At 44.1% G+C, this 27651-nt stretch overlaps 1 protein-coding gene across 2 annotated transcripts; it reads right to left on the minus strand.

The window, feature by feature from the left end:
- Positions 1–3929: 3929 nt before the first annotated feature.
- EPOR (erythropoietin receptor) lies at positions 3930–21823 on the minus strand. 2 transcript variants are annotated; one of them, XR_012716080.1, is made up of 9 exons: positions 21508–21823; positions 11892–12015; positions 11087–11262; positions 10372–10541; positions 9746–9896; positions 9557–9644; positions 8997–9081; positions 4615–5521; positions 3930–4473 (listed from the first exon to the last, which is right to left on the minus strand). XR_012716080.1 is itself a non-coding variant. In XM_075272541.1 (8 exons), the coding sequence occupies exons 1-8, from the start codon at positions 21653–21655 to the stop codon at positions 4895–4897; spliced, it is 1569 nt and encodes a 522-aa protein (XP_075128642.1). In that variant the 5' UTR covers positions 21656–21823; the 3' UTR covers positions 3930–4894. The 2 variants fall into 2 exon arrangements, 1 of the variants encoding a protein (XP_075128642.1); XM_075272541.1 differs by having other exon boundaries at positions 3930–5521.
- Between the last annotated feature and the right edge of the window lie 5828 nt (positions 21824–27651).

Below are 27651 nucleotides of genomic sequence, written 5' to 3' on the forward strand. Positions count from 1 at the left end.
TTATAGTAGTTATATTTCTGTACATAGGAGTAGTATTATAGTAGTTATATTCATGTACATAGGAGCAGTATTATAGTAGTTATATTCTTGTACATAGGAGCAGTATTATAGTAGTTATATTCTTGTACATAGGAGTAGTATTATAGTAGTTATATTCTTGTACATAGGAGCAGTATTATAGTAGTTAAATTCTTGTACATAGGAGGTAGTATTATAGTAGTTAAATTCTTGTACATAGGAGGTAGTATTATAGTAGTTATATTCTTGTACATAGAGGGCAGTATTATAGTAGTTATATTCTTGTACATAGGAGTAGTATTATAGTAGTTATATTCTTGTACATAGGGGGCAGTATTATAGTAGTTAAATTCTTGTACATAGGAGGTAGTATTATAGTAGTGATATTCTTGTACATACGAGCAGTATTATAATAGTTATATTTTTACACATAACAGTAGTATTATAGTTGTTATATTCTTGCACATAGGGGGCAGTATTATATTAGTTATATTCTTGTACATAGGAGTAGTATTATAGTAGTTATATTCTTGTACATAGGAGTAGTATTATAATAGTTATATTCTTACACATAAGAGTAGTATTATAGTTGTTATATTCTTGCACATAGGGGGCAGTATTATAGAAGTTATATTCTTGTACATAGGAATAGTATTATAGTAGCTATATTCTTGTACATAGGAGCAGTATTATAGTAGTTATAGTCTTGTACATGGGAGCAGTATTATACTAGTTATATTCTTGTACATAGGAGCTAGTATTATAATAGTTATATTTTTATACATAGGAGCAGTATTATAATAGCTATATACTCACACAGAGGAGGCAGTATTATAGTAATTATAGTCTTGTACATAGGAGGCAGTATTATAACTGCTACAATACTGCATCTTATATACAATAGTATAGCTAGTATAATAATATGTACTATGGCAAATAAATCAAACTAATAAACTGTAATACTGTACCTTATGAACAAAAATATAAGTGCTATAATACTACCTCCTATGTACAAGAATATAACTACTATAATACTGCTCCTATGTTCAAGAATATAACTACTATAATACTGCTCCTATGTACAAGAATATAACTACTATAATACTACTACTATGTACAAGAATATAACTACTATAATACTGCTCCTATGTACAAGAATATAACTACTATAATACTACTCCTATGTACAAGAATATAACTACTATAATACTGCTCCTATGTACAAGAATATAACTACTATAATACTACTCCTATGTACAAGAATATAACTACTATAATACTGCTCCAATGCACAATAATATAACTACTATAATACTGGCCCCTATGTACAAGAATATAACTACTGTTCTTGTACATAGGAGGTAGTATTATAGTAGTGATATTCTTGTACATAGGAGGTAGTATTATAGTAGTTATATTCTTGTACATAGGAGGTAGTATTATAGTAGTTATATTCTTGTACATAGGAGTAGTATTATAATAGTTATATTCTTGTACATAGGAGTAGTATTATAGTAGTGATATTCTTGTACATAGGAGGTAGTATTATAGTAGTTATATTCTTGTACATAAGAGTAGTATTATAGTAGTTATATTCTTGTACCTAGGAGGTAGTATTATAGTAGTTATATTTTTGTACATAGGGGCAGTATTATAGTAGTTATATTCTTGTACATAGGAGCAGTATTATAGTAGTTATATTCTTGTACATAGGAGTAGTATTATAGTAGTTATATTCTTGTACATAGGAGGTAGTATTATAGTAGTTATATTCTTGTACATAGGGGCAGTATTATAGTTATTATGTTTGTGTATATAGGGGGCAGTAGTAATAGCTATCTTCTTGTACATACAGGGCAGTATTATATCACTTAATGGTAGACACGTGTTCTCACTTACCTTTCCCTGGGCAGCTCATACTGCATGTTCTCAGCCTGGATGACTGTCAGTACAGTAGAAGGCATCTTGCAGTGTATATAGAATATACAATACACACGTCATCCAGGAAGGTTGGGGGCAGGGAAAATATTTATAATAATAAAAAAATAATGTAGCACACCCTGCAGTTTACAACATATGTTGCTCGTGCAGGTTCCTCTTATTTCTATGTACATAGGCCTTTGCATGCGGTTGCAGCAGTCAGATTTTATATCCTGGAGCCTTTTGAAGAGAATCAGAAGCTGAATATGGTTTCCGTGACCAGGTAATGTGTTTGCCTGCCACTAGGGAGCGCTCTCTGCTTATAAACATTTACAGTTCCCATTAAGTTCAGCACTATCTGTATAACTCACCCCCCCCCCCCCCACCAAGTGGTGAAGATTTTTTTCATTCACCTCTATGGCTGTGTGAAGGGATGAAGTGGATTATGGACTTTAATAAAGATGCGGTATTATTCGTGGAGCTCTGGTTGTGTGCGGGGCCCATTCTGGGTCTTGTTATGGTTTCTGGGTAGCCCCCTCCCCACCTTCTGACTACTGGTGCTCCCTCCAGCTCTCTCCAGCTCCCTCACTGTGCCTATTGCGAGAGTGTGTGAATATGGTTGTCAGGTGTCAGCCATGTTCCTTGTATTTCCCAGGAGTGTTGTCTTTTTGAAGCATGAAATACTTTATACTGATCGGTCACACTGAGGGCCCGCTGTGCTGTATATACCTGGATATATGTGCTTCATCTTCCTTCACTGGGCACAGAATTAACCTTTGAGGCCGCACTGTATATGATGGTATACGGTGTATCCTGCGCCATTCTGTGACAGGTGTAGCAGTATGACACATGCCCTTGAACACGGCTGCTGAGGTTGTGTTGACTTTTGTATTCACGTGCTTTGTATTGTTTTACATTTTTGTAAATGTTGCACAAAATCGGTTCTAATAAAATGTATTGTGTCTTGTAGCGCCGCTCTGCTGGTCTGTTGTGTGGTCACATTTATTATAGCTCTTATATACACAGTCCAGTCATATTAATGTGACCACCGCCTACTTTTGACGTCAACGTTAAATAACCAATGGCAGAAGGCACGTGTCATCAGCCATCTGGGTGCACTCATCATTGTGGAAGGCACGATGGATCAACACAAGTATGCATCTATCCTTGCGGACCATGTTCACCCCTATAATAGAACCAAACACAGTGCCCATATAATAGAACCAAACACAGTGCCCATATAATAGAACCAAACTCAGCGCCCATATAATAGACCCAAATACAGTGCCCATAAAATAGACCCAAGTACAGTTCCCATATAATAGACCCAAACACAGTGCCCATATAATAGACCCAAATACAGTGCCCAGATAATAGACCCAAATACAGTGCCCATATAATAGACCCAAATACAGTGCCCAGATAATAGACCCAAATACAGTGCCCATATAATAGACCCAAGTACAGTGCCCATATAATAGAACCAAACACCAGGCCTCACTAGGAATCCATACAGGGAGCTGGAGACATCCCACAGACGCTAATAAGGAGATAAGTGCATAGACTACCGATGAGACTTGTAGAAAAGATCATGTATGATGTTAGATATAATATTAGAGGAACATGTATATATGTATATATAAAATATATAATAATGTCACTTTTCACTTTGACATAACCTTGGCTGTGTTTGCCGTAGAGACTTAGAAATTGTATAGATGGCTTCCTAGGAGCCCTGACAGTGTTCTACACTATGTTTTATAGATAGGTTCCTAGGAGCCCTGACAGTGCCATACACTATGTATTATAGATAGGTTCCTAGGAGCCCTGACAGTGCCATACACTATGTTTTATAGATAGGTTCCTAGGAGCCCTGACAGTGTTCTACACTATGTTTTATAGATAGGTTCCTGGGAGGAACTAACATACAGGCTACCCGAATGATGTGACGTTATCATGTATGTAGTACAATGACACAACTGACTTCTACATGGTAAAAAAAAAATATAGAAATTTATTACAAAAAGTTGTAAAAAATACAAAAAGGTAATCACAGCGATTTATAAAAATACAAAGGCTGCATCCAGTGTGGGGCGGTATAAACATGGCTGTACAAGGGGATGCACACTGGATGGCGCTATATACAGAGGTGCGGGCAACAACACAACAGTATAGGATCACCTCACGACCTACACACACTAGAATATATATATATATATATATATATATATATATATATATATACTCTGTGTGTGTCGATGTATATATTGGCAGTGGTAATACGGTATTTTATGTACTACAGATAATGGCGGGTAATAGAAATATATATTCAGAGTAAAATCCTAATCCTAATGGACAGAATGGTGCAGATGTGAACTCGCTCCACACAATATCAGCAGTGATGGGTCAAACAGGCTATCGTCACCCGTCAGAATCAATGGTTTTTGGTCAGATCGAGTACCCAGTGTACCCTTCATGTGAGGGGATCTTCTCCAAAATTTGGAAACAAATAAAGAGACGGCTGTGAGAAGGCACCTGCACGGTGAGGAAACATGACCCCAATGTTAGTCCTATTAACATTTGCAAAAATGTAATGGTAGAGGCACTGCAAACAAATATGGACCCCCACATACACCTTTTGGTATCTCCCATAATGCATACTTCTCTGAATCTTACCCCTCATAGGTGGAGCTTAGTTGTCGACAAGACTGTGCGTCTGACAACTAGTACCATGAAGTAAGATGGCGGCCGAAATCCTGACATGAGACTGTAACAGTGAAGGGCGCACAATCTGTGAAGGATGGCGAAGATGTACAAACACGGCGTGATGATTCCTGACACTCCTGTCCGTTGCTCCATTTTACAGAACAGTGCAATGGTATGTACAATGTAGATAGTAGCTCCACAGACCATGTCCGCTATACAATCTTCCCACCTTGTCCTAGTAGAACATCCGTCAGCACTGAGAGTAGATGTGGGCAGGTAACTGGGGACAGATACTGTTCTGGTAAATGTTCGGAGATGGTGGAGGACTTTCCTCCCCCAATTCGGACATGAGAAGGTAAGCATACTTTAGAGGTTCACGTGGAGGAATGGAACGAGTCCTTGGGAATAAGAGTCCATCACAAGTATCTAACACTGTGTACTCAAAGCTGGATCCTGGACTCGGCTTCTCTTCCTCCGAGTTGAGCGAGTCCTCTCTCTGGATGGTTAGATAGCCAGGCTTTGCCTTTGTGTCCTCCACCAGTGGGACCGCCACAGTTGTCATCTCCCTCTCACGTTCCTCTGGTCTTGCCTCACTCCTGGAGGTCTTCTCCTGACTAGGAGCTTCTGTTGGACTCAGTAGCTCCATCTGGGCATCTATTTGTCTCTGAGATACCATCCATGATGGGAAGTGGGGCAAAAAGTTCTCATCTAGTGTTACGTAACTGTCCTTGGGTGGAAGTTGTGCTGACGGTGGAGGTGGAGGTGGGGGCATCGCATTTGGAAGTTCTGATAGGACTTCCAGTGTAGAGATGGGGCCTTCATGAAAGATATTTCTAGAGATCCACATCAGGTAAGAGTCTGTCTGATCTAACCAGAGCTGTAAAGACAATGTAAAGCAAAATTGAAAATGAGAATTTTATTGCAAGAAAAAGTAAGTGAACCCCTTGAAATTACCTGAATAGGGTAATAAGAATAAGGTGTCAGAAAACAGACGCACTTGCAGACTAGTAACCAAACCAGAAACCCTATAGCAAGCAGAATGAGCAAAAGACTAGACTAGGCCAAAACTAGGAACGTATGGGAATTGCCAAAATGAAAACAGAGGCACGTCAGAGTCCACTCTCAAATCCAAGAGGTCACAGATACAGCAAAGAAGGATAATCAAGGAGAGCAAGCCAAAGTCAGAAAACAGGGCAAGGTGCTGAGACTAAGCTCAGAGCCCAGAATACTAATGTAATCACAGGCAAGGGATAATTCTCAATGCGAGGTCCTCAGCTCAGGACTGGACAAGGAGGCAGTGTTCTGATTGGTTCTGTGCCACAAAGATGGGGCCTTCATGACCTAGCCAGAGTTTGACTGTTAGGGATAGCAAACTTAGTGCTGCATTGAAGGAAACAATGGATGCAAGTAAGAAAGCTAATGTCACAGATACTGAGGTTCCTGATGCGTTAGAGGGGCTTTGCCTATGAAATAAAGTCACAAATAACCTCATCCCGACTGTGAATCGTGGTGAAAGGAGCGCCATTGCTACCTCACCACTTAGATGGTTTATGATCATTGACGGAATGAATTCTAAGGTGTGAGAATGGAAGGGCGGCCATGACCTCAAGCTAAAGAGACAAGACAGATAACATAAGAAGCATACAGGTACGCAAACAGAAGAATGGGAATACAAGAAGATGATTTGTTATCTGGAAAGGCCAAGTCCTGACCTCAACTCTATCGAGATGCTGAAAGATGTCCTGAAGAGAGCGCACACAAGGAATCCCAGACATAATGACCAGACTCAGGGAAGAAGGGTCCAAAATTCCTTCTTAGCATTTCTATCTATCTATCTATCTATCTATCTATCTATCTATCTCCTATCTATCTATCTATCTATCTATCTATCTATCTATCTATCTCCTATCTATCTCCTATCTATCTATCTATCTATCTATCTATCTATCTATCTCCTATCTATCTATCTATCTATCTATCTATCTATCTCATATCTATCTATCTATCTATCTATCTATCTATCTATCTATCTCATATCTATCTATCTATCTATCTATCTATCTATCTATCTCCTATCTATCTATCTATCTATCTATCTCCTATCTATCTATCTATCTATCTCCTATCTATCTATCTGTCTATCTATCTCCTATCTATCTATCTATCTATCTATCTATCTATCTATCTCATATCTATCTATCTATCTATCTATCTATCTATCTCCTATCTATCTATCTATCTCCTATCTATCTATCTATCTATCTATCTATCTATCTCCTATCTATCTATCTCCTATCTATCTATCTATCTATCTATCTCCTATCTATCTATCTATCTATCTATCTCCTATCTATCTATCTATCTATCTATCTATCTATCTATCTATCTATCTATCTCCTATCTCCTATCTATCTCCTATCTATCTATCTATCTATCTATCTATCTATCTATCTCCTATCTATCTATCTATCTATCTATCTATCTATCTATCTATCTCATATCTATCTATCTATCTATCTATCTATCTATCTCATATCTATCTATCTATCTATCTATCTATCTATCTATCTATCTCCTATCTATCTATCTATCTATCTATCTCCTATCTATCTATCTATCTATCTCCTATCTATCTATCTGTCTATCTATCTCCTATCTATCTATCTATCTATCTATCTATCTATCTATCTCATATCTATCTATCTATCTATCTATCTATCTATCTCCTATCTATCTATCTATCTCCTATCTATCTATCTATCTATCTATCTATCTATCTATCTATCTCCTATCTATCTATCTCCTATCTATCTATCTATCTATCTATCTATCTATCTCCTATCTATCTATCTATCTATCTATCTCCTATCTATCTATCTATCTATCTATCTATCTATCTATCTATCTCCTATCTATCTATCTATCTATCTATCTATCTATCTATCTATCTCCTATCTATCTATCTATCTATCTATCTATCTATCTCCTATCTATCTATCTATCTATCTATCTATCTATCTATCTATCTATCATCTATCTATCTATCTATCTATCTATCTATCTATCTTCTATCTATCTATCTATCTATCTATCTCATATCTATCTCTCTATTTATCTATCTATCTATCTCCTATCTACCGTATTTTTCAGACTATAAGACGCACTTTTTTCCCCAAAAATTTGGGGGGAAAAGAAGGGTGCGTCTTATAGTCTGAATGTGGCGCCTGGCACCCGCTGTAATAGAGAGGCGGAAGCCGGCAGGGGATAGATGCAGGTGCCGGGGCCTGAGACATCGCTGCGCTCCTCTGCCCTGCATGAAGCCAGCAGCGGGAGGAGTGATGCTGCTATTCCGCTCCTCCGTCCCCCCGCCGCTGGCTTCAGGCAGGGCAGAGGAGCGATGTCTCAGGCCTCGGCGTCTATCCCTCCCCGGCATCCGCCTCTCTAGTACAGCGGATGCCGGGTCAGTATCGGTGGCCCCTTCTCCCCCGGGGCCGGTCCCCACCGGCCCCGTACCTGTAAAGTTGCAGGCCGGCTCCTGCACGGCGATATCGCAGGAGCCGACCTGTTCGGGTGACAGTCGGGAGCCTAATGAGGCTCCCAGGCCTGTCACTGCTATATTAGTATTGCGGCTGGGTCTATGACCAGCCGCCATAATACTAATATACAGAATGTCCCATAGACGGCAATACACTTGTATTGCCGTCTATGGGACTTGCAATCAAGTGACCGCAGGTTCAAGCCCCCGGGGGGGAATAAAATAGTAAAAAAAAAAAAAAAAAAAGCTTTAAAAATATATAATAAAAATATGAAATAAATAAAAGTTCTAAATCACCTCCTGTTTTTTTTTCAATACAAGGTGATCTAAGCAATAGATATCCCCCAAAATGGTATAACTAAAAAGTACATCTGGCCCCGCAAAAAAAAAACACTCTATGCATCCCCGTACAGCTGCAGGGTCACCTGTCAATGTGGCCTTGCAGCTGTTGCAAAACTACAACTCCCATATATTAAATATTTTACCAGTTTTTGCTTCAAATTTTTTTTTCCCTATTTTCCTCCTCTAAAACCTAGGTGCGTCTTATAGTCCAGTGCTATAGTCCAGTATCTATCTATCTATCTATCTATCTATCTATCTATCTATCTATCTCCTATCTATCTATCTATCTATCTATCTATCTCCTATCTATCTATCTATCTATCTATCTATCTATCTATCTATCTATCATCTATCTATCTATCTATCTATCTATCTATCTATCTATCATCTATCTATCTATCTATCTATCTATCTATCTATCTATCTATCTATCTCTCAGTATCCATCACACTTTACAAGAAGGTTTTGACAGTACCTTAAAGTTTCCTTTATGAGTTGTGTACAGCTCCTTAAAGTGATGTTCTGGACTTGGAATTTTTGGCCAGACCTTCTTGAGAAACCTGCCATGGTACAATAGATATGGCTTAGTCATTGTCACTGTTGTGTCACACTATGAATAAGGCTGTATTCACACTACTACAGAGCATTATACATTTTCACAGGGGCAGATGCATTATTATTTATACAAGATATACAAAAATTGCAAATTGCACAAATCAGTTTTTTTTCTTTGCGGTGCCGTCCTCTCCACTTTCCACAGAAAAAAACAAACCGTGTGTAGCGAGGGTTGAGCTTTATTATCATTCACACCAGAAATCTGCTGGAAACCTGCGGCCGCTATGACTCCACAGGAGCACCCATAGAAGAACTGAAGATAGTGGAGGGTGCGGCACATTTATGAGAAGGCGCGTCTCGTCATATGAGGCGCCAGCAATATTAGTAATACCGATCTTCATAAATCTGCCCCAATGGGTCTGTGAAATAAAGGTGTGGGGGTGTGAATCTAGCCGAATATTCTTTGGTAATATCACTTACCTTCTCTTACATGTGGTTATGAGGATGAGGGCAATAACAGGGACCAGGCCGGCAATCACATACAGCGTCACTTGAAGAACATCCACAACTGGGTATGGAAATGAGACATTGATGGTCAGTTTGGATTTCCCTACTGACTGTCTTCAAGGGCTACCTCTGTGATTTGTATAGGTCGCCCTGTGTCCTTACCCTCTGATATCTGCACATGCACGTCCTCCGACCACTGACTCCAATAGCCATCATAGGAGCCATCCGGTTTGACTCTCACGCTGAGCGAGTACTCGGCCCCTCTAACAATTTCATGGAGGAAAAGCATCTTCTGGCTCTGCTGTGCTGGAACCTGATGGTACAAGCAGGAAGACAATTACGGTAAGTTCACATGGGGTTTTTTGGATTGGAGACCGCCTCAGGTTCCGATCCAAAAACCGGGTAGCTGTGACTGGAAGTCACTGCACCAGCATCCACTCGCGCTCTCCGTTCCGGATTAGGCCCAATGAAAGGACCTAGTCTGGAGGAGGGAGTGTCTTCAGGCCAAATCGCGAGGCGACTCGGCCTGAAGAATGAGCATCTCGGCTCCCGGAAACAAGACCTGAGCGTCTCCCATTGATTTCAATGGGAGCCGTCTTTTTGGTCAGGATTTTGAGGCGGATACAGGCTCAAAACCCTGACCAAAAGACTACGTGTGAACTTACCCTTATAAAGTGACTCTCATATATATATATATATCTATACTGTCCTCTCTACAGTATACACTGATGTCACCTTACATCTACATTACACACCGATGATGTCACCGGTCACGGTCCTGTACTTACCTGCTCAAACGTCTTGATTCTCTGAATGCCGCCTTCTTTACTGATATATCTTACTTGGAACGTCAGGTAATCTAACAGGTTATTGCCAAAAGAGTCATTGATGATGATGAAGAGTCCCAGCGGCCTCAGCTGCTTCTTTACTGTGATATTTTCAATGGGCTCCATGTAAACTTCAAAGAGAAGGAAGATGAGAAGAAATGGTTTGGTTAGGATTTCACGCACACTGGGCCGAGCGCAGAGACCGGGAATACCACCATTATCAGACCCCGATCGCCCCCCATGAAGTACCAGTCAGAGAGGGAGATTTATTAAGTGAAATGCGTCTAGAGTTACACCATCAATAACAAACTGGGGCAAGACTGGCATATCATACGGTAGTCTTCATAGTTTGGCTGCACCATGATGGAGATCTATGCATGGATCAGGGCTTGGGGTGCACGTGTGATCCAACAAAGGGCCTCAATATCATCACTACACCCCAGTTTTCTGGCATAGAGGGTATGATGAATTTGCCCCAAAATTTGTAGTTGCAACGTTCAACATTATTGATAAATCTGCCCCAGTGTGTTTATCCCATGGGCACCATTTCAGTTTCCCCATAATATGATACTTGCAGTTGGCTGGATAGAAATGTATAACTATGAGACTTCTGTATATACCTGTATCACCACACTATATACAGAGGAGATGATGGAACTGGCTATAGGTTTCTTACCAATTTCTTCTGTTGAGCAGTTTCGGCCAAAGCTGTTGGGTTCTGAGGTATCTTTTACTGAGATGTGATACGGATCCAGAGCAAATAAATCAATGTATTCTTCTGGAAACTGACACACGTGCCACCAAGTGCCATTGGAAGTGGCCACCGTCTTTAAGCGGCAATATTCCACCCCACTGGAAAAAAAAGAGACAGATAAGATATCATAGAGTTGTCCTCTGGGTCACTGGTTCCCAAACTGGTGGTCACTGGTGTAGAGACTAGAGATGAGTGAACACTGTTCGGATCAGCCGTTCCGAACAGCACGCTCCCATAGAAATGAATGGAAGCACCTGGCACGTATACTTTGCCGGCGGCCGGCCGGTGTGCCAGGTGCTTCCATTTATTTCTATGGGAGCGTGCTGTTCGGAACGGCTGATCCGAACAGTGTTCGCTCATCTCTAGTAGAGACCTTTGGAGTAGGGGGAGTGGGGTCATGGCCATGGACTGATATTCCATGTTGGCTTTCACTTTTCACGAACAAGGATGAGCGTAGCATTAAATGTCCTATTACTACAATTCCCAGCATGTCTGGTGAGGGCACGATTGGGGTTGGAGTTGTGCAGCTGCTGGAAAGTCACAAGTAAGGTAAGGGTGGACAACCCCAAATACTTGTGCATCTCCACATAGGTGTGGACAGGTTGGTCAGTCTACGTACGCTACGTTCTGAACATGAAACGCAGTCATAGTACTAAAAGTAATAAAACATATACTGTATAACATTATCAATGGCAACAGTAAGACACACACCCCTGGAAATACTCACGGTTTATAGTAGAACCTATAGCTGGTGGCGTCTGATCTGTTGCTTTCCCAGAAACACGTAAGATCATACAACGTGGTGGTGAAGCAATAAGGAGTTACAAGCTTGTTTTCAATGACGCTGTACACTGTGAACATAAGAGAGTATAAGTCGGTCATATAGGGCATGGATTCAGTAATATTGATGAAGTCTATAGGTTGTAAATAGGGTTGAGTAATCGGGATCGGAAAAGATCGGATCCTGATCGGCGATCAAGTAAATTTCATGATCACGATCGGCTGGAAAATGATCGGAAATCGGATTTTGAAATCTCAAGATCGGCTCAACCCTAAAAGTGACTTTTCCCATAGAGAAGCATTGACTAGGGTTGAGTGATCGGGATTGGGAAAGATCGGATCCTGATTGGCGATCGAGCAAATTTTACGATCGGGATCGTCTGGAAAATGATCGGAAATCGGATTTTAAAATTGATGCTGAAAACTCAAGATCGGCTCAACCCTAGTTGTAAATACTACAGACGCTTCCTATGAGTTGTAGACGGTGAGTCCTGTGGGACAACATGACGGCACAAAGACCTGCACTGAGATGCACAATTGTATGCTACACTTGTAGACAAATGTTTTGAGATCGACCCAAATTTTGGTTTCCACAATTTGCTGCTTCGGTGGTTTTAGATCTTTTAGTCCAATGTTTCTATGGTACACTACAGTAGAAATTTATGGGAAGACTCACTTTTTTCAGGATTAACCCTTATTTTCAAGACTTGAGCACTAGATAGGTGTCTGGGCCAAATCCTGACTGGTGACAACACATTCTTATCTAACCAGTGTTTGGAGTTTATCACAATTTCTGTGTATTTGTGCGTCCACTCACTTTTTGAGGATTGACCAAAGATTCGGGATTGAGTCTATGGAGTTTCCTGACCATGGGCCCAAAATCTCAGGGGGCTTTACTGTTGGCATGACTTAGGACTTATGGTAGAGCTCACGTTTTCTTCCCGATAATTCTTCCTGATGTCTCAAACAGTATGAAGTAGGCTTCATCAGAGATAATAATTCCCCCCCAGTCCTCCACAGTCCAATCCCTTTACTTCTTGCACAATGTCAGTCTGTCCTTCATATTTCTCTTGAACAGAAGCGGCTTCTGGAAGAATGAATGTCCGGAGAATACTACCATGACTCCTATGTCCTCCCAATACTAAGGCCTCCTGAGACCACTCATGTGTGGGGAAGGGTCGTCTTTACATCCAGGGAGCACTCAGAATTATGGATAAAGAATGGGATCTAAACATCCTCCAAGAACAACTTCTCCCAACCATCCAGGAGACATTTGGTGATGGACAATACTTTTTCCAGCACGTCACAAGGCAAAAGTCACCACTACATAGCTTGGTGAACAAAGCACTGAAATTTTGGGTTCATGGCCAGGAAAGTTCCCAGATCTCAACCCATTGAGTATCTGTTGTCAGTCCCCAGCTGGACACACAAAAACACAGAATATTATGATAAATTCCAAGTACTGATAAGGTAAGAATGTGTTGTCACCCGTCAGGATTTGGCCCAGAAGCTGATATCCAGTATACCGGGGTGACGCGCAGAAGGCTTAAATATAAGGTCTCGTTCACACAGGCACAGGACCGCATATTTTGGTCCTGATTCTGATGTGGGAAGCCGCATAAGAATTAGACCAAAATGCACCTGCCAAAACTGTTGTGGCTTCCGACAGTCATGGCTTCCCGCTCCGGAGTAGGCCCAAATGAATGGGCCTAGTCCGGAGGGCGCGGTCATGAGGTGGACGCCGGTGCTGACTCAGCGGCGGAATCTGCCTGAAGAAAGGGCAGCTCGCTTCTTTTTACCGTGAGCCAGAACATACCACTCATGGTAAAAAGTAAGCTAGCGGTCTACATAGACCTCCATTGTGAGGGGGCGGATTCTGAGGTGGATTCGGCATCAGAATCTGCCCCCTCTTGCCCCATGTGAACGAGCCCTAAGGGTCACCCTTGAAAATATTGAGTCTTTACATAAACTTGATGAGTTTGTCAATAAAAGTGTTAAAGGGATCCTATCATTCACACACTATTATTTCTAGGTACCACGTCGGAATAACCTTAAGAAAGGCTATTCGTCTCCTACCTTTTGTCATCTTCTCCGCGCCGCCGTTCGCCTACAATCTTGGTTCTTGTCGGTATGCAAATTAGGTCTCTCACAGCACTGGGGGCGTCTCCAATGCTGCAAGAGAACTCTCTCCAGCGCCGCCTCCATCTTCATCAGGAGCGTCCTCTTCCTCTTCTTCTTCAGGCGGTGGTTTGTAACTTCTAGGTCTTGGGCCTTGGGCAGAGCAGATTGCGCATGCCCACAGGCCATGAGAAAATGGCCACTTGCACAGTATTGTAAGCGGCTATTTTCTCGTGGCCTGTGTGCATGCGCAGTCTGCTCTTCCCAAGGCCCAAGACCTAGAAGTTACAAGCCACTGCCGGAAGAAGAGGCTGAAGAGGACGCTCCTGATGAAGATGGAGGCGGCGCTGGAGAGAGTTCTCTTGCAGCATTGGAGACGCTCCCAGTGCTGTGAAAGAGCTAATTTGCATACCGACAACAACCAGTATTGTAGGCAAATGGCGGCGCAGAGAAGACGACGAAAGGTAGGAGACAAATAGGTTTTCTTAAGGCTATTCCGAAGTGGTACCTAGAAAAAATAGTGTGTGAATGATAGGATCCCTTTAAATTCAGGAGCTCTTGAGGCTAAGGTCCCATGTAGCGGGCCACAGCAAGAAAACATTGTGGAAAAGACTGAGGCGGAAACAGAGTTTTTTTTCCGCAGCGTTTTTCTGTCCCTATTATACCTATATAATATATAAATAATAATGCATTTTATTTATATAGCGCCAACATATTCCGCAGCGCTGTACAATTTGTAGGGTTCAAATACAGACAGAAAGATACATTACAAAGAAAGTCATTTCACACAATGGGACTGAGGGCCCTGCTCGCAAGAGCTTACAATCTATGAGGTAGAGGGGGTGACACCAGAGGTAGCAGGGGCGGCATTGCTTATGCAGAGGTCAGACACTTTTGTAATAGAGGTGACTGTCATTACATAAACATAAGACTTTATGAGCCGTCACCAGTCGTGTCCTGTAACATGTGGATGGAGCTTGGACCTATAAAGTTAGCATTAGATGACATATCATGTGGGGTAATGTGGGAGCGGGGACAGAGGAGGGTTACATTTTAGGGATTCTAATTACGGTACGGAAGGGTTTACAATAGGAATTGTGATAGGCCTGTCTGATAAGATGTGTCTTTAATTTGCGCTTGAAACTGTAGAAATTGGGAGTTAATCTGATTGTCCGGGGTAGAGCATTCCAGAGAAGTGGTGCAGCTCAGGAGAAGTCTTGTAGACGAGCGTGGGAGGTTCTGACAATAGAGGATGTAAGTGTTAGGTCATTGAGTGAGCGGAGAGCACAGGTTGGGCGGTAGACAGAGATGAGGGAGGAAATGTAGGGAGGTGCGGCATTATGGAGAGCCTTGTGGATGGGGGGATAACTTTATATTTTATTCTATAATGAATAGGCAGCCAATGTAAGTGACCGGCACAGACCCGAGGCATCGCTGTAGCGTCTAGCCTGATAGATGAGCCTGGCCGCTGCATTCAGAATAGATTGTAGAGGGAGTATTCTGGAAATGTTTTTGAGGTGGAGGAGACATGAGCGTGTGAGTGATTGAATATGAGGGGTGAAGGAAAGGTCTGTGTCAGACATGACCCCGAGGCAGCGGGCATGCTGCCTAGGAGTTATAGTAAGGCCTGAGACTGCAACGGATATATCAGGGACAGATCTATTAGATGGTGGAAACAGCAGAAGTTCAGTAGAGAGATTTAGTTTCAGATAGAGCGAGGACATGATATTAGAGACAGGTGACAGAGATTGGAGAAGGTGTGAGGGGAAGGGGTCACTACTGCAGGTTGTAGGGCGAGATGAAGAAAGTAGCTGAGAGACTTCCTCGTTTGTAACAGGTTCAAAAGATGAGAATGGACAGTCTGAAGTGCGGCTGGTGAGGGGATCATTACTATGGTAAGTGATGGGATCAATGCCACCTGGGGCTTGGGCAGTTATTTCCTGACGGATCTTATAAATTTTATCATGGAAATAAGTGGCAAGGTCATCAGCACTAAGGTCTGTGAATGGCGTCTGCACCTTGGGTGTGAGTAAGGAGTGAAAAGTTTCAAAAAGCCTTTTAGGGTTGCTGGAGAGAGCAGAGATGAGGGTGGTGAAATAGTCTTGTTTGGCAAGGTGAAGGACAGAGCTATATGTTTTAAGCATAAATTTGAAGTGGAGGAAATCTGCAGGTGAACGTAATTTTCTCCAGAGACGTTCGGCACACCTAGAGCAGCGCTGAAGAAATCGTGTCTGTGGCGTGTGCCAGGGCTGCTGCCTCCTATGTGGGATTTTATGAGTGGAGGGGGGAGCCACCTCATCCAATGCATTTTTAAGGGATCCATTATATTGACTGTGGACGGAGAGGACTGTAGAGTATCTGAGAGGTGCTGGGTGTCGATAGCACGCAAATTCCTATATGTGTGATGGGTAGGTGTATCCTGTGAAGAAGAGAGAGCACTGATGGTGAGAGATAGAGGGTTATGATCAGAGAGCGGCAGAGAAGAGTTAGTAAATTTAGAAACTGTGAGGAGTCGATGGAAGACAAGATCAATCGTGTTGCCATCTACATGTGTGGCGAAAGAAGAACATTGTGAAAGACCAAGAGAAGTGATTGAGAGAAACCGAGGCAGCTGGGGAGACAGGGGTGTCAGTAGGGATGTTAAAGTCACCCATGATCAGGGTAGGAATTTTTCTGGATAAAAAGAGGGGAGTCCAAGAAGCGAAGTGCTCCAGAAATTGGTAGGGTGAGCCAGGTGGACGGTAGATAGCATGGACTTCAAATGAGGGGAATGTGAGAGAGGGTACCGGTGGAATGGCTTGAAAAATGCACTGTGGTGACAGAAGTAAGCCTACCCCACCACCCTGCCTGTTGTCAGGCTTAGATATTTTCCTATATGGAAAACATTGGCGTTTCTGCAAAAAGTGAAGCAGCAAACACTGAAAAATATGAAAAAATTTAAGTCAGTCTTAAAAAATTTGGCAATAACTGTATATAGCAAGTCCAACGTTAGCCTTTAAATACAGGCAGATAAGTCTAATGTCCCTCCCAGGCTTCTGTAGAGTGCTTTTTGTCTAATCAGCTTTTGTTAAGACACATTGTACAGAAAGGTTTGGGTGATAATATAAGATAAGACCTTTAAAGAGTAAAATACAGCACGCAGAATTCTGCAAAAACAGGGAGGGGGTTGTACAAATTCTGCTAAGTATGTCCTGTGTGAGGCTCCGTGCACACGACCGTGTCTTTTATTCCAATGAATGCTCCATGTTGGGCTACTGTGCGTCGTGTTTGACCTGCAGGCAGACTGTGGACTAGTAAAAGACAGACAGGCAGGGCGGGTTATAATAAGGGCAAAATATGTGGTTTCCCAGGGCCCAAGGATGCAAAGGGGCCCAACGGCAAGCAACTGCCCACTGGCATCTTCCAATTGTTACAGTTGTTGGGTATGCTGGCACTTGGAGTATGTGTTGGACAAATCTTGCGAGATCCATTGCACGAGATTCGCCCATCGGTTTCATTCAGACCACACAGGTCCTATTCAAAACTGCCGTTATACTCTGGGATCTCTTCATACCCCAAAGTATAATATGCTGAGGCCCAGGGGAGGTGAGAAACATAATAAACAGTGTTACTCACCTCTCCTGGGCTCCAGTGCAGGTCTTATGGCCTTTGAGGCGTCATGATTGACGTCAGAGACCACTGAGGCCTGTGATTGACGCAAAATGACGCCGGTGGAACATCATGTGGGTCGTGGTGTCTTTTATGACATCTCAAAGACATAACGGAAGACGAGCACCAGAACCAGGAGAGGTGAGTAATACTGTTTATTATGTGTAGTCACCTCCCCGGGGCCTCTGATCATTGTACTCTGGAGTCTAAAGAGACCCCAGAATGGTTCATGGGAGGCGAACCTCCACGTGAGTGCTGAGGTCAATTAGGCAGTGGCTGGAGAGGGATTGGTGATGTCACTCACATATGACATCAGTCTCTCTCCAGCGATTGTTGAGGCTGCTGATTGGCCTCAGCGGTCACGACGGGTGCTTGGACCAAAGAATGGTGTGTGACCGAACAGGCTACAGCAGTGGACACCAGAGCACCAGGGAATATGTTACACCCGGCCCCGGGCCCCTCCGGAGTTGGTCTAAATCAGTGGACTATGAGTGTGATAGTGGCTGCTGCACCTACAGTCTATGGTCCTGTACAGCAGTCCTGTGTAAGATACACTTTCAGTCTGACATGGTAACTTACATAGGACTGCTGCTGCAACTACAGTTTAAAGGTCACCCTGACCCCACACCTATAACTTACATAAGACTGCTACCTTTACAATATAAAGCAGGCAGCCCTGTGTAACAGAAATAGCTGCTTTACATGGAGTCAGAGGCAGCAGTCCTATGTAAGATACAGTTTCAGGCTGACATAGTAACTTACATAGAACTGCTTCCTCTGTCTCCATGTAAAGCAGTCCTGTGCAAAATTACTTTACACAGGACTGCTTTATATGGAGGGGCTACTTGTGCTGCCCCTGCCTACTTGTATTGACTACACCTACTTGCAACGGGCCCGCCTATGAAATGGGGCCACTGTTACATTTTTTCCAGGGTCCTTTTTTCTGCCCATCCCCATATAATACTGCAGTGCAAGAGTTAATCTCCATATAAATAATACTGACCTACAAACAATCTCCAAATAATCTTGCCTTACACATAACAGTGTCATACCGCCCTGCATATACATCTAACAAATAACACCGCCATAGCAATCATAGAAAGTCGTATTAGAGAGGCAGCAAGGATGGCGGAATGTGTATATATAGGGTTGTATATATAGGGTTGTATATATAGGTTCGTATATATAGGGTTGTATACATAGGGCTGTATACATAGGGTTGTATATATAGGTTTGTATATATAGGGTTGTATACATAGGGCTGTATACATAGGGTTGTATATATAGGTTTGTATATATAGGGTTGTATATATAGGGTTGTATATATAGGCTTGTATATATAGGGTTGTATATATAGGGTTGTATATATAGGCTTGTATATATAGGCTTGTATATATAGGGTTGTATATATAGGGTTGTATACATCGGGTTGTATATATAGGTTTGTATATATAGGTTTGTATATATAGGGTTGTATACATCGGGTTGTATACACAGGGTTGTATATATAGGCTTGTATATATAGGCTATAATACATAGGGTTGTATACATAGGGTTGTATCTATAGGGTTGTATCTATAGGGTTGTATACATAGGGTTGTATACACAGGGTTGTATACACAGGGTTGTATATATAGGCTACAATACTGAAGGACAGTCTTATTTTGTATTATGTTCTCGTGGGTGCACACAGCACATAAACACCGCACATGTCCCGGCGCCCCTCCTATTACTGCACATCTGCTGGGACAGATAAGACGTTCTGTGATAACTTACTACAGGACTATGACGAGAGTCTCCCCGGGACATGCTTGCACCGTCCTACTCCGGCCTGGACTCAATAAATATGTTTTCTTCTTATTGAATGGTTTATGTTTTGATGGTTTATCTCAGAACTTCTTCTAAACATGTTTTTCTAAACTGGTTTTCGTTATAGGTCCCTCACAATTCTGTTCATGTCCCGTCCCACACTTGGCGCTATTCCCAAAACGTAATAGTTTACCATGCCCTGACTTCCATCTCTAGATCTGCCTCATCCCAGACAATACTTGTAACATGTTTCCCATCCCGCATATTCTCTTCATGTAATGCCCATCCATTGCCATTCCCCATTCTTCATTCCTGGGTCTCATGGGTGACAACCAATAAGTAACAGGTCCCGTATGGCTTGCTATACATTATTACGTTACATTATAGACCCATTCTGGACAATTACGCGGTGATACAGGAGAGTCACGTCAATTACTACTTAACCCGGAAGAAAAAACTTTTTGTTAACTTTGCAGGGAAATGTTTTTTCCAATTCTTTGCGCCCTGTAAATATGACAGAACAGACCCATTAAACCAGGGCTAGGGACTGTACATCTCTCCAGCTTTTGCAAAACTACAACTCCCAGCATGCATACTTGCTCTGCTGTTCTTGGAACTCCCATGGAAGTGAATGGAGCATGCTGGGAGTTGTAGTTTCACAGCAGCTGGAGAGCCGGAGGTTCCCTATCCCTGCTCACCATTACTAATATTCATATTTGAACCATGGACCGTGTTCCTACACAGGATATACGTACATATTGTATGGATTTTATATACCCATTGCTTATTCCTGACGGCTTTCTATAAATTGTAGATTGGCAAACAATTTGACCCCTGCGGGTGCAGGTTGTTGGGATTAGGATTTTGCTTCCTCTAGGCTGGATAGAAACACCGCAATTTGCCCATGGCGGAAACACAGTAAGTTCAAAGTGCTAGCGAATCCCATGCCCACATTACGGTAAAAACCGCGGTGCAGACACTCCGTGATTTCCAAAACTGGCGCAGTTTCCCCATATGTATAATTGTAACACAAAGTCCGTGGAGGAAAACTCCATGAACTTTCTGTCTAAGGGCTCGTTCACACGGGGAAAGAGGGGGCGGATTTTGGCGCTGAATCCTCCTCAAAATCCGCCCCCTCACAATAGAGGTCTATGTAGACCCCTAGCGATCTTTTGTTTCCGCAGCAGTTTGTTCCCATAAAAAGAAGCGAGCTGCCCTTTCTTCAGGCTGATTTCGCAACTGATTCAGCCCCGGCGTCTGCCTCGCGCCAGCACCCTCCGCACTAGGCTCATTCATTTGGGCCTACTCCGGAGCGGGAAGCCGCGACTGTCGGAAGCCGTAACAGTCGCGGCAGGCGCATTTTGGTCCTATTCTGATGTGGCTTCCCGCGTCAAAATCAGGACCAAAATACGCCATCCCATGCCCCATGTGAACGCTGCGCTGTGGGAAGAACTACATTACGTTACATTACGTTACCGCCGCGTTTTTCCCGCAGTGCTATTTTGCAGTGGATGTCGCGTATAGATACTTATTGGAATACACTCAGCCCTTAAAGGGGTTTCCAGGACTTTGAACTTGATGACAAATCCTTTGGATAAGTCACAAATTAAATATCAGTGGGGTCCGACACCCAAGAGTCCCAAGGACCCCTGCGGATTGGCCCCCTGAGCGCTGCTTCCACTATAGCGGTCATAGTGTGTCACTTACACATAGGTACTATTATAGAGCCTGGGTGACCTGTAAGAACACATCAGTCCTTATTAGGTGCCTAAGGTTGGATTTATCCACCACAGGGGTCTAATGGGCGCCCAATGTATGAGATTGGGAGGGAGAGTTGTAACACACAGCTACGGTCATTGACTGCCACATAGAACATGTCTGATAGTGGAAGCGGACCATAAGATGGGTCACTATGGCAAATAATAATAAAGATATACAATATGGGATCGATGGTGGTGAGACTGAAGCCGAAGCTCCCAAGTACTTACCATTGTTGAGGAGAGAGGTCAGGTCAGTCTGGGTCTCCGTCCCCCTGCACAGGGCTATGCACATTACCAGTAGCAGGCAGGGGCAGTGCAGGGCCCGGGGCTTCCTGGACATGTTCATGGTGTAGGACGGTCCCATCCAGCTGGGCATTTGCTCCTTCAGTGCACATGTATTTTCCCTCTAGCTCCTAGACGCATGTCTATATGAAGTATCTGCTGCTGGTCCTAGTCCTCAGTATACGTGTGTCTTCTGTGTTTCTTGTGCTGTATCTGACACCTATTCTGAAGGCGTGATGTTCCAGTGGCCTCTCTGCAGCCTGAGATAAGGCTGAATGTGTACTGTGTGCAAGGCAATAATATGGGAACACACTGCAGTCCAATGACAGACTGTATGTTTGTGGTTTCCAATTGGAGATTGCTTAAAGAGGCATCAATCTGGGCAGGGTACAGCTTCCCACCCTGTGCCAATTCTACCCCTATTCTCTGTGTCTTCCCGGTGTGTGTGACATAGTGTGTGAGTGGCTGAAGACGGTGTTAGACCTTCTTTCTGTGGAGCAGTGCAATGGTCCTTCTCTCTATTTCCCTAAATAACCTTATAGACTAATAGCATTACCCTTAATTTCATCTGCTGCCCCCTCACCCCCTGCACGACCCGCCTGCAGTGCGGACACGGCCCCCCCTTACCTTGCGGCCGCAGCGGACCCCTCCCACACCATTGCACCCACAGAACCCCAGCCCCCCCCCCCCCCCCCGTACCCCTGTCCCCTTTCCCCCTCCTCTCCCCTCTGGGCCCCCCTCCCCCCTGACCTCGTTTCTCCTCCCCCCCAACCTGCAACCCCGTTTCCCCTCCCCCCACCAACCCGTGACCGTGGGCCCCCTCCCCCCCAACCTCAGCCTCCTCTCCCCACCCCAGGCCCCCTGTGCGCCTAGTGTACAGGTGTGCACATGGTCGGGTGACTGTGCTGCACATCAGCTGTGGCCATGCATGGTGCGCCACGGGTAGACAGTGATTTCTGGAACTTTGTCCCAGTTCCCTCTACCGCTTCCCACCCCCGAGGGCCGGCGGACTCACCGATCGACGATGCGCACTGGGCTCCACCGATGGCGGCATGTTCGGCACTCGCCATTTTCTTCCTCTCGCTCTGCGGCCGGCTCGAGCCTCTATAGCTCCACCCCCTCTATTGCTTGATCCAATCGGAGAACAGCACAAAGGCATGAGATGACGTCATCTCAGGTCCTTCAGCCTTCACTGACTGGGAATTTGGGGCTCGCGGTCGGCAAACCCCGCAGTCTATGGTGCCTATGTTCCATTCCTGGTGCCATTTTAGGTATGTGTCAAATTTGAGTGTAATCCGTTTTGCCGTTTCGGTGTGATTGTGGAACAAACATCCAAACACACAAACTTTCATTAGTAAGGATAAGTACAGTATACAGTTAGGGAAGGGAGGCTCACCATGAAAGTCCTTCGGCCTGATGCCAGGCCCCCCCAGACTATAATGTATTGTTTATAGCACTCTCCTCATATTGGGACGAGATATTTTGTAATATCCTTTGTTAACACTTTGTGTCTCCTTTCTGTGAAATCTTGGATTTCATTATTTTCCCTTGCTTCTCTATAGAGAACTGTCCCTTCTCCTCACGGTGTACTCCAGTGATTCACAACCTTTTCAGACTTGGGGCACCCCTGGAAAAAAATTTTGTCGGGACACCACGACCAAGTAATTTTACCAACAGACAAAAAAAAAATACAGCATTGATGTGTTTTTAGCACAATTTCTGAAATTACAGCTGGGATATACAGTAAACTTGTTTCACTTGAAAATTTAGAAAACCTCACCAAAAAACACATCAAAACTTCAGGCTTTTGTACGTTGCAGTTTTGATGCCATTGTAATTGCATTGCAACTGAACCATGTGAATGCGCCCTGAAAGCTACACCATCCTTCCACCCGGCACATGCAAAAATCCACCATTTACCATCCCCAAGCTCTCTTAGTGGCTCCGCACAGTATCATGCCCTCCAGTAACCCAACACACAGTATATACTCCCAAGGGGTCTTCAGACATCCAATGCTCCCCAGTGATCCCAGACAACTAATAATGCTCCCTACTGGCCCCCAGGCAAGTAAGTACAAGATGATCTGTGTGGGTGCCCTGTGGATAGTTCATCAGTAGGAATATTCAATTTGCGGGCAGACAACCCCTTTATGTTTGCAAGGTTTCATCTAAACAAACCAAAAAGACTTCTGGAACAATGTCCTTTGGACAGACGAGACCCAATTTGAGATGTTTGGCCATGTTTGGTGAAAACCAAAGCCAGCTTATCAGCACCAACCCCTCACTCCAACTATCAATATCAAGCACGGTGGTGGAGGGGCTATGAATAGGACTTGGTTTGCAGCCATAGGACCTTGACACCTTGCAGTTATTGAGATCAATTGAACTCAAATGTGAAGTCCAACAACGAAAGCCTGGAGTCCTGCAACAGGTCAGTGATCCCAAGCACACCATCAAATCAGAATGGCGGAAAGAGAATTGCGGTGTTGTAACGTCCTAGTCACAGTCCAGGCCTCGGCCCAAATGAAATACTGTGGTGTGACCTTAAGGCTAAGTTCACACAGGGGAGCATAATGGTGGATTTTGGCACCGAGAGTGACACGGGGAGCTGCGTCACTCTAGGGCCAAAATCCGTCTGCCATGACTGTCACGGCTTCCGACAGTTGCGGCTTCTCCCTCCGGAGTTGGCTCAAATGAATGGGCCGATTCCGGAGGTTGCTACCGTGAGGCGGACGCCGTGGCTCAGCGAGCCACGGAATCCGCCTGAAGAAAGGGCAGCTCGCTTCTTTTTTTCCGTGAGCGGCAACAGGGCACACACAGAAAAAAGTAGCCTGGCGGTCTCCATAGACCGTCATTGTGAGGGTGCGGATTATGGCGCGGAATCCCCTCTGTGCCCGTGTCAACGAGCCCTAAGAGAACAAATATTAAGAAACCTGAATGACTTGATGACCACTTCTTGAAAATGAACGTTCCTGTCCTACCTGCACATTGGAATAGCACAGAAGAGTTACACAGTGCCATTGGTGCAATGGATACAGCTCGCTCTTTGTACCATACCTCCCTTTTCTGCTTGGCACCTGTTCTGAAAGATTAACCCCCCCCCCCCCCCCCCATGTACGTACTGTTGGCTAAAATTAAGTCTAGGATGAGTTTCAACCCGAGTGGCCTCTCCTGCGCTGGTTTAGACCTCGGTGTCGCAGATATCTTATCGCCAGGTGAAGAGGAAGCGGCGGCGGTGGGAGCAGCGGCGAGGTCGGTAAGTTACAGATCTTTTTTTGTTTTTTTTTATAATAGGTCGCTACCTGATGGAGTATCCCCAACAGGTAGTGGCCCATTCACCTACCTCCCCGGGCCTGCTCACTGCCGCTCCCGCTTCCCCTTCTACTATAGGCTGCGGAAGGCTCAGGCCGCGATCCCACTACCGCTGTTATTATACTTGGGGGTCTTTTCAGACCCCAAGTATAATAATCGGAGCCCCAGGGGAGGTGAGGGAACATAATAAACAGTGTTACTCACCTCTCCGGGATCCGATGTTAATCCTAGCAGGCTTCGGGCCTGTATGGTAATGTCCCAGACGTCACGTAGTCTGGGATATTACCATATAGGCCCAAAGCCTGCACTAGCAGTACCATACAGGCCCAAAGCCTGTGCTAGTAGTAATAGCCTGTTACTGCTAGCATAGGCTTTGGGCCTGTATGGTCCGTGTCTTTTCATCTTCCGCCTCAGGCAGCAGAGAGGCTAGGTTCACTGGGTGTTTGCCTTGGCAAACTGCAAAGTGGTAAAAGTCTGGGTCATTTTGGGGCAGACATTGTGCATTATCATTGGAATGAACAAATTTTTAGAATTGACTTGAATCAAGTCTTTCATGACCATGCAGTAATTTGGAGCGCTGTACAAAACATCTCTCCAGTGCTGTCACAAGATCCATATGCAGCGGAAGACCCCAAAATGCCATTGTTTCTGCCATGATCTGACTGGTTGCCATGGACAACAGTGTTGCTCTTTATGGCGGTCTGTACAGGGGAACGTTACATAATGTGAATGAGACCACAAGACAGGGTGGAGAGAGAACGGCCAAACTGGTGCCCGCTGTCCCCTTATCTGGCACAACAGACACAGTTCCTCCTACGTCTCCGATACAATTCTCCCGCCACTACGTCTGCTTTTAACCCCTTCACTGCGGCCTGCACCACCTTTCGCAGGAAGCCTGTCCTATCCAGGGAAAGCTGATACAATTCTAGAGAAACTTTGTGTAATGGAAGACAGAAGACCAGGCCCGGCTCTATCTCGCCAAACATAACAGAACAATTGTACAAATGAGAATTTTTTTACGTCAGGCAGATAACTTCTATTTTTATTACAGCTTCACAGCTCGTCCACTAACCAGAACGACTTATAAGAAGATAAACCGAGGGGCTGAAACAGTCTGTCTGCGCAAAGCACGAGCTACGTGGCGAGATACACGTGACGGTATAAAATCACTGCTACATATTGTGTCACTGTGTTCAGTGCATTCATGTGCGAAGCTTTATATATATACATATATATATATACACATATATATACTAGTCTCTGCCCGCGCCTTCATCTGCAGGTTGTTGGATTGGATGATCCGCCTATATTCAGCAAATTGCTGCCGTCGATGGTTTGCCGGCTCTGGCATTTTTGCTGCTGACCTTGTTCCTCAGCCCATGACTATGATTTTTTTTTTTTTTTTTCCCCCTATCAGTATGTCTTTTTGGAATATGGGATGGAAATCCAAGCAAACATGGGGAGAGCATACAAACTCCTTGCAGATGTTTTTTTTGCCCTTGGCAGGATTTGAACACCAGGACCCAGCGATGCAAGGCTGCAGTGCTAACCACTGAGCCGTGTTGCCCCTTTGTGCCTGTGATTTTTCCAGCAACTCAGCAGCTCTCTGGGACACCATATAATGAGCGCATTGTTGGCGTTGATGATCCAGCTGCTCCGGTGTTTTGACAGCTGTCAAGCTGGCCGGTCTCTGAACACGGTCCTCGCGCTGTGCCTGGGATTGTTCCGGCATCTCAGCAGCTCGCTGGGAAGCCATATAATGAGCGTGTTGTTGGCGTTAATGATCCGCTTGTTACGGCGTTTCGGCAGCTCTCAAGTTGGCCTGGCATTGAAATTGTTCTTCGCACTGTGCCTGTAATTGTTCCGGTATCTCAGCAGCTCGCTTGGACGTCACATAATGAGAGTGTTGTTGGAGTCGATGATCCCCCTCAGCTCCACTTGAGAAGTCTGTGACTTCTGTCTTCCTTCATAGCTCTCGTTGTTCACGCCAAATTAGATTTTCTTTTTCCAGACATGTTTAAAATTGACAAACTGCCAATTTGGATTAAAGGTGTTTTCCCTTGATGTCAGTTTGTCTGCACTGCCTTGAGCAGATCAGATAATATGCAAATGTCTGTAGACAATCCACTTAGGGTTAGTGTGTGTTTACACAGAGAGATAACAGCCCTGGGACCTGAGATAAGCTGCTGCAGGAGCAGTGTAATATAGTATGTGAACATAAATTCATAACAGTCATGAAGCCGTGTTATTTACCGGGATAAAAAGTAGCCTAAGTTTTAATCGAGGTTACAATCTATATATGTGCCAAATTTCATTCAAATCTGTTCAGCCGTTTTTGTGTGATTGAGGAACAAACATCCAAACTTTCACATCCTACTAATATTATAAATGTGAACGTTTGTTTGGATGTTTGTGGGTTTGTTTGTTTGGATGTTTATTCCTCAATGACGCCCAAATGGCTGAACAGATTGGCGTGAGGTTTCACACATACCTAGATGGCCACTGGGAAGGAAAGATAGGCTACTTCGTATACCGCTCCTGCCTCCAAAATCCCGAACGTTACCGGCGAAAGTCTGCTCCGGCTCCTCTGCAGGACCTGAGATGACGTCAGCCCGACTCTTTCGGCTGGCCTCCGATAGGTTTGCATCACGTGCAGAGCGGGGCGATGGACAATGTGCGCTAGAGAGGGGGCGGAGCTATAGAGGCTCAAGCCGGCCGCCGAGCGACAGGAAGAACATGGCGTCGCATATGCGGAGTACACAGCAGGCAGCCATTGGT

The sequence above is a fragment of the Leptodactylus fuscus genome, chromosome 5 (assembly GCF_031893055.1).
Source record: "Leptodactylus fuscus isolate aLepFus1 chromosome 5, aLepFus1.hap2, whole genome shotgun sequence".
Taxonomy (NCBI): Eukaryota; Metazoa; Chordata; class Amphibia; order Anura; family Leptodactylidae; genus Leptodactylus; species Leptodactylus fuscus.

Bases quoted from the DNA above. Each gene is read 5' to 3' on its own strand.
- EPOR (XM_075272541.1), bottom strand. From the start codon at position 21,655: ATGCCCAGCTGGATGGGACCGTCCTACACCATGAACATGTCCAGGAAG. The intron at 9,897-10,371 runs GTAAGTACAGGA...TTGTACCATCAG, and splicing joins GAATCAAGACGTTTGAGCAG to GTTCCAGCACAGCAGAGCCA. The intron at 9,082-9,556 runs GTAAGTGATATT...GTACCATGGCAG, and splicing joins ATAACCACATGTAAGAGAAG to GTTTCTCAAGAAGGTCTGGC.